The sequence below is a fragment of the Meriones unguiculatus genome, chromosome 6 (assembly GCF_030254825.1).
Source record: "Meriones unguiculatus strain TT.TT164.6M chromosome 6, Bangor_MerUng_6.1, whole genome shotgun sequence".
Taxonomy (NCBI): Eukaryota; Metazoa; Chordata; class Mammalia; order Rodentia; family Muridae; genus Meriones; species Meriones unguiculatus.
The window spans coordinates 81,368,873-81,381,761 of NC_083354.1; the positions used below are offsets into that span (position 1 = coordinate 81,368,873).

Sequence of the window (12,889 nt, forward strand, 5' to 3'; positions counted from 1 at the left end):
TATCTGAGAAGTGGGATGTCAGAAATTGCTGGAGACATGGGAGAGTGCTTCAAATGAAAATAAGTCAAATGAAGACACTCTTACATAACAATGGCTGTCTTAGGGTTTTATTGCCATAAAGAGACACCATGACCATGAGAACTCTTTAAAGAAGACATTTCATTGGGGCTGGCTTACAGATCAGAGGTTTAGTTCCTTATCCTCATGGTGAGAAGAATGGTGCTGGAGAAGGAGCTGAGAGTTTTACATCTTGATCTGCAGGTAGCAGAAGGAGACTGGACATAGCCTGAGCATAGGAGACCGACCTCAAAGTCTGCCTCCACAATGGCGCACTTCCTCCAACAAGGCCACACCTACCCCAACAAAGCTTACAGTGTCTGATAGTGCCACTCCCTATGGTTGAGCATTCAAACACATGAACCTATAGGGGCCGTACCCATTCAAACCACCACAACAGCAAAGAAACATCACTATTAAGGAATGCTTAGTCATTAAATTAAGATTTGACGCCTGAAGTACTGGTACCATCTATGGGTGGAGAACCGGAACCACAGTATGAAAGGAGCCTTCTTTACAATCCATTGGGCAGTTTTAATGAACTGTTTTATGTTTTTGTTGTGGAGGGCAGGTGGCAAGAAAAAGACAATGAGTCAAAGTGAGGTATCTTTGGAAAATTTAATTGGACCATATTTTCTTTCTTTGCTGAAAACATCATATATCCGTAGACATTATGGGTTCCATAGCTTACAAAGGGGTAGTGGTTTTCCCACAGTTACATACTGTACCCAAATTTCTATAGAAAGATAAGACATTTCCAATTTTGCTTTTGAGTATTTCCTAAAAGATGCTCTAAAGCTTCCTCACAATGGCAAGTAATGCAAAGTAAGGCGTCAATACTCTCCCTCGCACATTTAGTGCAGTGGAGGGAGGGACAGGAAGGAAGACTAATTATGTCAGTGCTAGTACCCTGGGGATTGCTGCTGGGTCCTCCGGGGTGCTGACACACCCCTGCACTGAGGAACCTGAGATGGGTAAATACTGAGCAGCCTGTCACAGCCAAGCATGACTGTCACAGCAGAAGGGGACTTGGAGTTATCTGGTTTTTCCTGCTGCTCCCAGGGCTACTGGCCCTCACGTGTAGCGAAGGAACCAGGGCCAGAGCATGACCAGAGGTCTCCCACTTGGCACTTCAGTACTGCAGGTTCGCTTCAGTGGGCCTTACAGTGCATGCACTCAGAGTAAAGTTAAAAGTGCCTTTACCAGCTCCTAGATCAGATCACTAGAATGAAAATAAAAGCATTTGATTCCCCTGTCAGGTAAAAACAGTTCCCTTATGAGATACTCTGGTATCTCAAGATACTCTGGGTTTCTGTCAAGACGCTTGCCTGGTGCACAAATTTAATTCTATCATTTGCACAGTATTCTCATTTCTCAAATTTGTTTCATTGGCTTAAAAAAATTAGGATAAGGCAACCAAATTTAAGTAATTTGGGCTTCAGAAAAACATCTGGAATATCAACCTTCATCCTTCCAAGTGTTAAGAGCTCATGATTACAGGTAATCAATGAGTCTCTCCTCTCCTCTAACAGGAAACTGCAGCTCCTGTTGATAAATGCTCCTCTAGTAAACACAGGGCCCCTCATAAATATAAAATTAAACTCTTCTGAGGAATAGTTTATGACTCTAATATTTGGGATTTATACTTATTATTTATATTTAATAGTAAAAATGTATGGTCTTGGTTTCTTTATATTCACACACAAATGACTTCACCTCAGCAGGCTCTCACGTACAGATGGCAGGTGGGGTCATTCAGCTCATTTCAGAAGGGGTGGCGGCCACACGACACGTATGCTCAGAATCCTTGCAAAAACTCCTGGAGCTGGGTGACAATCTCCGTGTCCACTGTCTCCATGAGGGACTGGAACCCTTGCTCCCCCAGCATCTCCTGCTGGGCCTTGAGCTTCTCATAGATGAACTGCTGCAGCGACACGGTGTGTACAGGGTCCTTCAGGGCCAGCTGCGGGACAGAGCAGGCAGACAGCGTCAAGGAAGGCGGACAAGTTCCTCCTGTGTGCCTCACCATGCTCTCTGATGCAGAGAGACCTCTCTACAGCAACACAACTTCTGAAATTCTAAAAGTCTTCTGGACAGTTTTCTGGGGCCCTCTGAGCATAAGTTGCTCTGATGTGCTGCCCAGTTTCTCAAGAACTGAGGACTCATCCATTTAAAGTGCTCAAGTCTAGCAGAAAGCACCCTAAAAGAGTACACCGGGGGGTACCAATGCCACTGGCCAATCTTCTAAGAACAACCAGAGATTCCACTGCAGCCGCTTTGGCCTCAGGAAGCAAGGAGACACTACTTGCCTTAGCTTATGCTGCAATATCATTTAATCTGTGCCTGAGTTTTTAGGTTGGGCAAGGGATCAAAATTTGTTCTTCCCCCAGTCCCACTAGGGTATTTGGAAAATGAAAGTAGAATTAAAATTTTAGGTAGTATGTTTTATGCCTGTGGAATAGTACATACATACATAATAGTACATACATACATATAAGCTACACATTCGCACTCTTCTTCATCTTTGTATTATCATAAAATTCTTTCTGAATACATGTTGAGAATTCTAACTTCCGCCACGGTTTTTTTTTTTAGTGATCACAGTGTAGTCTAAACAATTTTATCTATAACTTTGCTAAATACTCCACCACATTGTTTTGTATTATTATGTAAGCAGCCTTTCTTTATGCTTCAGCCTCTTTTGTTTAAAACAGGTCTCAGGCAGCCAAGGCTAGCCTCAAACTAGATGCTGCAGCTGAAGTTTGCCTTGAACTCCACTTTCACCTCTAAGAACAGGTATTGTAGGCATGTGCCACTATGCTCAGAACCTCATCTTCTTTTCTTACGATATCCATTCCCATCCATTTTAAAGAACCACTATGGCACAGAAAGTTTTATGGCTCCCGATATCTACCATCAGCTTGTTTTCCCTATGATTTCTAGTTGCTAACACTATATTAGCACTGACATTATTTACATGATTTACAATCAAAACAATACAATATTAGCAAAAGCTGAGCATTTTTTATCATTAGTGATCCTGAACATCTACATGACTTTCAATGAACTGCATGAATGTCTTTGCCCAGTTTAGCTGAATTCTAGCCATCACTGCTGTTTGAGTCATATAAATAGATGTTAAAATACAACTGAGAAAAAAAGGATAGAGTCACAATGAAACTTAAATTATGTCCCACATATCACTAAAGCAGAGTATATAACAAATCCAAGCTAAAGAAAACTGTCAATACTTACTTCCCTGTAAGAAACATAATAGAGAGATAAATCAGTGAGGACACCACAGCCCCATCCATGAGCAGAAGACATCATTTTACAACATGTACAGAGGCTGAAGGTGAAGACTGAAAATCATCTGCTGGTGAGGGTTAGAGAGATGGCTCAGCGATTAAGAAAACTTGTTACTCTTGCAAGACCATATTTGGTTCCCAGAACCAACATGGTGGCCCACAACCACAAGAAATTCCAGTTCCATCATCTATCTGGTGTGCATGCATACATAAAGACAAAACACTCAATGAAATAAGTCTAAAATTTAAATATTTTCTTTCTTTAAGTAACATATGGTAATGATCAACACTTTTAATTATAAAAAACATACTTATGGGATAGAGTATACTGACTTTAACTAAAGAGCAGCGGTTGTAACAGAGTCTGCAGTCATCAGAAATACGCGACCTCATCACCAACAGCAAGAACCTGACTATTATCTTTATGTAAATAAAGGTATTTAATAAACACACAAAGTGACTGGTTTCATTACAGAATTTTCATATATAATTTTTGTTAATCTTCTACCTCCTGCTCCCCTATTCTTACATGCTACCGTTTCCCATCTGGCCACCATTTTTCCCCTTTCTGATTCTGTCATGTCCTTTTTCAACAGCTTTTCCCCTCTTTGATTGTTCCCTTTCTAGTTTCATGATTTACACCCACACATCAAAGACTAGGGTCAGGGCTGGGCTCTGTGGACAGAGGCACTGGCCATGCAAGTCTAGCAACCATGTAAATGCGGAAGGAGAGGACCAACTTCCAAGGCCGTACACTGCTCATCTACACACACACATAAATACACAATTTAAAGGATGGGGTTCCCACAGCAGAAAGAACATGTGATGTTTGTCTTCTTGATTCTTATTTACCTTACTTAATAGAATCATTTCCAGTTCCATTCATTTTCTTGCAAATTTCATTTTATGGCTGAATAAGGTTCCATTGTGTATATACAACACATTTTTATTATCATTCATTAGCAGAGAGACATCGAGGCTGTTTCCATTTCCTTGCTATTGTAAACACAGCAGCAATAAACATGGACTCATAAATACTTCTGTGGTAGGGTATGGAATCCTTCGGGTATGACAAAGCCTACTAGGTTCATTAGGTGGTATATTGTTAAAAAAAATAGCTTTCTAATGTAATTAGCAAATTCTAGATCTGCTGATGAAAAAATATACTGCAAAGGTAGATGTGATAGACACTTTCTCTTTCAAAATAATTCTCTCCTACCAATCTTGATAAGTACAATCAAAAACCCTAGGCATTATATATAAAACAAATATAAGACGTTTCAAAGAGGTGGAAAAGAAAGTAGCAGAAAAGAGAGTTCTAACTGGAACATGATGCAGAGTTCTAACTGGAACATGATGCAGACTCCGGGACCTCATTTACGCCTCAAAAGACACACAATCAGAGCTAAAGAAGTCAGCAACCCAGAAACACCAAACAGCACAAATAAAAACAGCAGCTTGTTTGAGACAAAGGACCAAGGTGAGACAAAAACAAATAAGTGAACAAGAACCAATCTGCTGCAGACCAATATGACAGAAAAAAATTGTAGCTTTACCCAATGCATGGCAGGCTACAGTGAGAAATCAACCCATTCATTCCAACACTAGAGTGAGGGGAGAAGAATAGAGAAAGCTGGGAGTGTTTCCTCTCATGCTCAACAAGGGTTCAGTCTGGGCAAAGAGGAGAACTTGGCACTTAACACCCACCAGGCAGTGGTGATGCAGCATATCCAACTTTCTCAGCCAAAGAAGTGTTAGAAGTTGGCTAAGATATTGTGTTAAAACTCAATGTCATAGCTACTGATAAAGTCATCCATGTTTTAGCTCAGTTGGCAGCGTGCTTGCCTAATACAGACGATGATCTGAGTGGTCCACAACTGCAACTCCGGCCCTCAGGAGACAAGAGTACGCAAAGATAAAGGTCATCCTTAGCTACCAGAATGAGCTAGAGATCCTGTCTCAAAAACAAAGAAAAAGGCTGAGGAGCTGGCTCCATGGGTAAGAGTACTTGCTGCATAAACATGAGGCCCTGAGTTCAAATCTCCAGGACTTACAGAAAAATCTGGATATTGTGAGCACCTAAAATCCAGTGTAAGAGATGGGAGGGGTGGCGGTGGGAGGAAGGAGACAGAATAGAGGATGAGCCCAGGTTCAGCAAGGCCAATCTCAAGGGAACAATGTGCAGAGTACTAGAGTAGCACAGGAGATATTTCCCTTTGACCTCTAAGGACACATGGACACGTACACCCCACCCTGTGCATAGGTAAACAGACACGACCCACACACATATACTACATACAAAATAAATAAATGAAGAAAAGGCCTTAGATGTCCACATTTTAATAAAAAACAGTTGAAATAAAAACAACAAAAATTAACTGCACAGCAAATGCTCTCAGTGGCTGAGTGGTCAAGTCAGTCCCTGTCCACTTTGAAAAATAACTTTATTTTTACTATTTCTTGAGAAAGAAATGTACAAATTTACAATCTGGAATGTACTATCAATATTCTCAAAACAAACATGTCTGCTAATTACAAACCCAGTTAACAAACTTGCAGTGTCTCCAGACTTGTAGCAGTTTTTAAGAATTAGCATTATTGCTATTACTGTTGTTGGTGTTATTATTGTACGTGTGGTCTGTGTACACATATGTACACACAGTGTGTGCATGTACACACTGAGGTCAGAAGTTGGTGCTGGGTGTTTGTCTCCATGAGCTACTCATGCTACTTTCTGAAACACAGCCTCTTGCTGAACCTGGAGCTCACCATTCAGCGAGACTGGCCTGCCCATGGGCTCTAGGGTTAAATGTGGCTGTAAGGTAAGGCTGTAGCCTAATTTAATACAACCATGCCTCACTGGGAGAGGCACCGGGAATGCTGAGTACAGGGAAAGGCCACATGAGGACAGTCAGGAGGAAGCCACTGGCAAGCAAAGGAGAGGAGAGGCCTCAGGAGAAAGTACTCATACCTTCACCTTGGTAGTCTGGGCTGCAGAACTCTAAGAAATAAACTTTGCTGCTGAAGCCATTGCTGTGTTACTCTATTGCAGTGGGCTGAGTAGACTAACACACGCAAAGCTAAGTTCAATCATTAGCACTCTACTTACATGACAGAAACAGAGAACTAAGCAGGCAGCAGTGGCACATCTTTAATAGCAGCACTTGAGAGCACAGAACTGCAAGTGCAAGGCGAGCCTGAGCAACACATAAGACTGCCTCACACAAACACCACCAGCATGATTCTTGTTCCGTAGGCCCACAGATCAGAGGGGACAGCAATCTGTTACAAGCACTTAGGACGGCAGCACAAGAGACTTGCCGGATAATCTGACATTAATGTGAAGAAAAAAAAGTTTTAAAAGGACTTGGACTAAATGCCTTGTGGCATTCTAGACTGAATTGTAAAAGAGCATTAGTGGAGTAAAATAAAATCAAAGTATGGAGTTACGTTGATTTCTTATAAATGTATAGTGTACATCTGAGGGGGGAAAAACATAAAAATGTTAACAAGGCATAGGTGCTGGAGAGCAGTCGCTGCTCCTTATCGACTGCTGTGGGGTGGCATGGCTGAGGGAAAGGCGGGCCCCTTTGCAGCATGCAGCTGAGCTGGGCCGCCCCTTGCCAGCTGCAGCACTGGGGCAGTGCTGGCGGGCTTGCCCTGGTGGCACCAGCGTAGGATAGCTCACAGGCTGACCAACTCAGCTACCTGCCAGGCCCAGATCCTGCATTTTGAGTTGACCTACCCCAACATCTACCCCATTTATGATCTGCTGGAGCATGTGAAAAGCACCAGCCCTACGGTTCCGAAGCTGCAGGATCTCTGTGACACAGGGCAACAACAGGATATCCCAGAAGTGTCTCTGTGAGGATCCAGTATTGAAGGTGTAGCAGAGACCAGAGGCCTCGAACCACACCAATGACTCTCTGTGATATTTGCAAGTGAAGATCTGTGGACAAGTGGACATTGTTGCAGGGTATTTGATCCCATTGTGAACCCTGAAATTTTGAACTGTAAAAACCTCTCTTTTGTTTGGTGTGGTTCAGCCTTATCACACACCTTTGATTCAAGAACTTTGTTTATTGAAAATAGGCGATTATCATTTAGCCCTAACATACACATCTTTAATCCTAGAGATTTCTGTACACAGGATTTAATAAAGTTAACACTAGGCCAGAGGTGGAGCAAGTAACCAGCTGACAAGGATTAACAGAAAGGAGGGACTTTGAGAGAGGGTATTTAAGACAGTGTGGAGAAGAGGAAGGAGAAGGAGGAGGAGGAGGAGCTGTTTTTGGTCTCTTCAGCTCCATAGCTCTTTGGCTTTTAGCTTTTGGCTTTCTCCTCCTGGGCCATCAGCTGAGGTAGCAAGCTTGTGGCTTTTCCTTCTGGGAGGTGAGCTGAGTAGGAAGGGCAGCTGGGTGCTTTCTCTGCCTCTCTGAGCTCCTTAGTTTTCACCCCAGCATCTATCTGGCTCCTGAGTCTTCACTGGTAAAATCGATTGGTTACGATTTTCATTTTTTATAAACGGGACACAAAGTGACAGCCTAGAGCTTCCACAACAAGATGGTTTTGTATTTTTTGTCCTATGTTATTTTCTTTTGGTGGGGATGTTGCAAGGAAGGAGGGTAGATAAGAAGGGACAGGGAGATGTGTAGGGTGTATGATGTAAAATTCACAAAGAAGCAATAAAAAGTGTTTAAAACAAAGAAAAATGTTAACATCAAGAGAACCTGGGTAAGAGGCACATGAGAACTCTAAGATTTTTGCTAATTTTCTTCAAATCTAAAATCATTCCAAAATACAAACAACATTTTACCCATCAGACTAAAAAATCACCCGAGTATATCTCACAAGTAACACGTCATCTGCATAGATAAGTGGCAATTATACTCTTTCTAAAAAGCTAACCTGTAAAAGTTCGTGTTTGAGGTGAGAAAACTGATGTCTCCAAGTTCCCTGTGACATTCAAAGTTGACTCTTCTCAGGCAGATGACAGACAGCAGCGGAACTAGAATACGAACTTCCAAATCCCAGCCTTTGTCTTATCTCCATTATTTCCATGACAAAGCCCTACTCTTAATTCTGTTAAGGATTCACAGGATCACGTATAAAAACATTTACATTAGAATGAGTAGGATGAAATGAGGAGTCTTGTGTTAATGGACTTAGGTAATTAACCAGTATTCCTGACTCAATTCTAAACTTCAATCATTGGATTTTAATGTGCAAGTAGCTTTGTACTGCCTGGTTTTGAAACTGTCTTTTGAGGACACAATGGTTTTGGTTGAACCTCGGCTTCTCAAGGTTACACTGCAGAGGCGGTCCACAACGTTAGCTGCTGTGGAGATATTCACCAGGGTGTGTTTCCCAGTAAGACTTTTTGTTCCTTGAAACAAAGTTTTTCATTATGTTTTTTGTATAAAGCACCACTTTTACCCAACAAGTATTCAGGGAAGTAGTGTCTTCCACATTTTGGAAGTCAGGATAGACATGTCATGTGACTAGTTACTTTTTAATCCTTCACATAGCTTATGATAATTTTTCAGGAATTACTATATCATTATTTCAGAAAAGGGAAAGGGTTTTCTACACTAGAAAAATGAAGATCTTAGAAGAATAATGTGCTTTTAAGATACATGATATTAAGTACACTACATATGAAATAGACCAAAAATCTTGAAGGATAATATGCTATGTATATAAACTACACTGACTTTAGAAATTTTTGAGTTTGATTAAAATGTTCTGCTTTAAATACTCTCTTCTATTTTGAGATTTAATTGTCTCACTGTAGGTAACCACCAATTTCTAAACTATGTTTGAAACACTTATATTGTCCCCTGGATACAACCAGCTCTAATTCTGCACTTGATGAAGAGTGTAAGCCTGACGGATGCCAACCAGAACCTTGTCAGTGAGGCACAGCAATTGTTACACTCAGTGTGATGCTTTCTTTGCAAAAGGGTGAACTACACTTTCCATGTCACAAGCTTGCTGCAGAGTAAAACCCTGTCTCAATCAAAGAAAGCTCCTCTGTGATTTGAATGTGCATCCAGGAAGACCACTGCTATAAATTTTTTTTTTGTCTTACTATGATTCCTTGCTTTTTTTTCTTTTAATTTTTGTTGGGAAATTATCTGTATCCTATATTTTCTTTGGTGTAGTTGTTTTCATTGGATTGGAGTTTTCCTTCTAGTATCTTCTGTAGGGCTGGGTTGCTGTATAGATATTGCTTAAATTTAGTTTTATCATGGAATATTTTGTTTTCTCTGTCTATATTGATTGAAAGCTTTGCTGGGTATAGTAGTCTGGATATAACCTAGAACCCCTGCCTGGATATAGCCCACGGTAGCTCAGTATCCAAGTGGGTTCTCTAGTAAGGGGAACAGGGACTATTTCTGACATGACAGGAACTCAATGGCGAGCTCTTCGACCTCCTTTGCCCCCCCCCCCAACGAGAGGAGCAGCCTTGCTAGGCACAGAAAAGGACATTGCAGCCAGTCCTGAAGAAACCTGATAAGCTAGGGTCAGATGGAAGGGGAGGAGGTCCTCCCCTATCAGCGGACTTGGAAAGGGGCAGGGAGGTGATGAGGGAGAGAGGGTGGGATAGGGAGGGAATGAAGGAGGGGACTATAGCTGGGATACAAAGTAAATAACCTGTGATTAATATTAAAAAAAATTCTCCCATAAAAACATTAAAAAAACTTTTTTTGTAACAAAACACGTTTGAGAACTAAAATCCCAAGTGAATTCATAAAACATCCACAGAGGATTATATATTCATTACAATTAAAAAATAGACAATAGACTATTTTAAAAGCTCCTAATGCAATCATTAAAATTTTTGTTTGTTTTTTATTCCTAGCAGTGTACAGGATCAAACCCATAATCCTGTACATGTAAAAGGTAAACATTCTAACGATGAAGAACCCCTTAGCCACCCCATCTTCCTTATTGTTCAGACACCCAAGTCTGCTCTTCTGCTTTCTAGCCTCAGTCCTCATGGCTCCTGAAGTGGTCTGGGGGTTAGTACCTGTTAGGCTAGTCATTTTAGCTCTAGACACGTTGTTCTATTTAACTCTCATCTGACTTGATAGGAGTTTTCAGGGGTTCTCTCTGCCTTCATTTCACTGAGGAGCATCTGAGGTAGTCTCTTCTAACGACATACTTACTAGGGAATGTAGGCGTCTTTTCTTTCTAAAATCACTCTTTCCTGCACCATCTTTTGATATATTTGCCTTTCCAAAACTCCACAAGATTCTCTAAAAACACAGCAAGATTCAGAAACAAACAGAACTTTTATGCAGTTTGCTTTTTAAACTAGTTTTTGCTGGTATATTTAATCAATACACTGTTAAATAATTATCTAATTGACTATGATATTAACCTCTTGATAGTTGATCTGTTGATTTTCTTGGAATCTTCAGACTTAGAGGAAAAGTTCAATGACTTAACGACTTTAGTCCCATCTTATCCCGTATTTACACCTGTGTCACTTGTGTACTCTCTCATTCTGCCACCTAGAATAGCTCATGAGCAGCCACCATTCCCTTTCAACAGATACACTGTATTTACCCTGCTGGAATGGGAGCAGAATGACTTCTGCCACGAAGCAGGCTGACTCTTTAACCACCTCTATTATACTCCTACCCCCAGTCTTCCAGCTAGATTAAAGTCATGTTGAAGCTGAGTGCTTATGTTGTCTGGATTATCTCTGCTGGTGATCTGGATACCTAATGCCTTTTTATCTCAAAGATTTTTAAGGTTTCAGAATGCTGCTTTTGGTTGCTCCTTTAAAAAAAAATCACATTCTTCTTGTTATGAAATGGGGAGAGACCGTGGACATGCCATGGAAATCAGAGGACCACCTGCAAATACTGTGTTGGTTTTCTACTTCCGTCCTCTTGAGGTAGTCACTTTCAAGAGTTCAAACTCAAGGCCTTGTAAAGCTTTCCCCACCAAGTCATCTCACCAGCCACCCCTAAGATATTTCATTTATACCCATCCTGCTCATTCTGACTACACTGACTGTTGTGTCTACTTTGCTGGTAGTTTTTCAAGGAAAATAAAAAATCTATTTATTCATCTGCTTCAACATTTTTTTCTGCCTCCAAACTCATTTTAAAAACTATTGATGTCTTTACTTACTTTAATTTTCCTAAGGCTATCTTTTGTTTCACATTTTGAAGTAAGTTTTGAACTCATTTATTTTTATTCTTTTTTTGTTTGATAATAAAGGACTACAGGCTATGAGTAATTGAGCTACACCCACATGCCTTTCATGTCTCATTGTTTTATGTCATCTGGCTCAAAACTGCAAGCTGCCCTTCAGAATAAGGTTTAAAACTTTATGTAATATGATAAACATTTTTTCAGTGTTTTGTTTCTAGCTTTCTTTCATTGTTGTCAGGTAACATAACCTATATTACTTCTACTATGGGAAAAGAAGTTTTCCTTATCCCCCGTTTTTGTAACATTTTAGGAACATGTGCATTGTCTTGAATGGGGTATGATTTTTATATACAGCCATTAAATTAACTTTACTGATTGCATTCTTCAGCTCTGTTACCACAAAACCATGCGGCCTTCTTGGGTTCAGCTAACACATGAACCACAGGCTAACCTTAACATCAGTTCACTGAGAGAGCTATGAGAACAAAGAGATTTCATTACAAGGAGAAGTTGGAAAATGGGATACATTTAACTGCAAAGTGCTGTTAGAGTCATGGAAGTATTTTTAGGATCTTATAAAAATATGCTTCCTCTTAAGATGACTACTTAGGTTTAACAAAGGCATTTTTGGGCTCTGATTGTTTCTTCATCATCATCATCATCATTATTAATTACAATTTATTCACTTTGTATCCTGGCTGTAGCCTCCTCCCTCATCTCCTCCTGGTCCCACCCTCTTTCCCTCTCCTTCCCCCACAATCTGACCCTAGCCTGTAGCCTAGGGTGGCCATGCTGCCCCTCCTGGTTCAGCCTAAAAGCACCTTTACCATAAGCCATTTTAGCAGCAAATTCCAGACAATTTCCAGCAATGGATTAGATGGAATACCATCTCTCTACATGAAGACTCAATTCCATCATGTTAAATAAACTAATTAAATAATTGAGAGTAAATAAGTTATTAATTTAGCTAATTGCTATCCATTTACCATCCTTTTATAGTGTTTTAGCTAATTAATTAACTAAATTAATAATAGAAAGTATTCTCTTTTGCCACTCAGTTTACCATTTAAGTAGAATGACTGCAAGAGAATGGAATGGAATATTCGGAGATATGTTATATGTATTGATATTCTTTAATTAGATAACAAGTCTGCAAGATATTTAAGTATGAATATTTAGCAATTCCTTTGATTCTATCATTCCTCAGAAATATAACTAGTACCATGTTTTTCAACTCTGTAAGATGTGCCACAATACACTGACTGTACAATACAGAAATACCAGGCAGTGCAATTGGAAGAAAAACAGTGAAGGAAAATTCGATTTCTATCTGTAACCTAAACGTTTGAATA

At 40.3% G+C, this 12,889-nt stretch overlaps 1 protein-coding gene across 1 annotated transcript in view; it reads right to left on the reverse strand.

Moving 5' to 3' along the window:
• Positions 1 to 656: 656 nt before the first annotated feature.
• The window catches only part of Ipo11 (importin 11), a 182,722-nt gene continuing 170,489 nt past the window's right edge, over positions 657 to 12,889 (reverse strand). Inside the window, exon 31 of the mRNA XM_060385692.1 lies at positions 657 to 2,020. Coding sequence (XP_060241675.1) covers positions 1,856 to 2,020 — 165 coding nt within the window. The 3' untranslated portion in view covers positions 657 to 1,855. The remainder of the gene's footprint in view (positions 2,021 to 12,889) is intronic.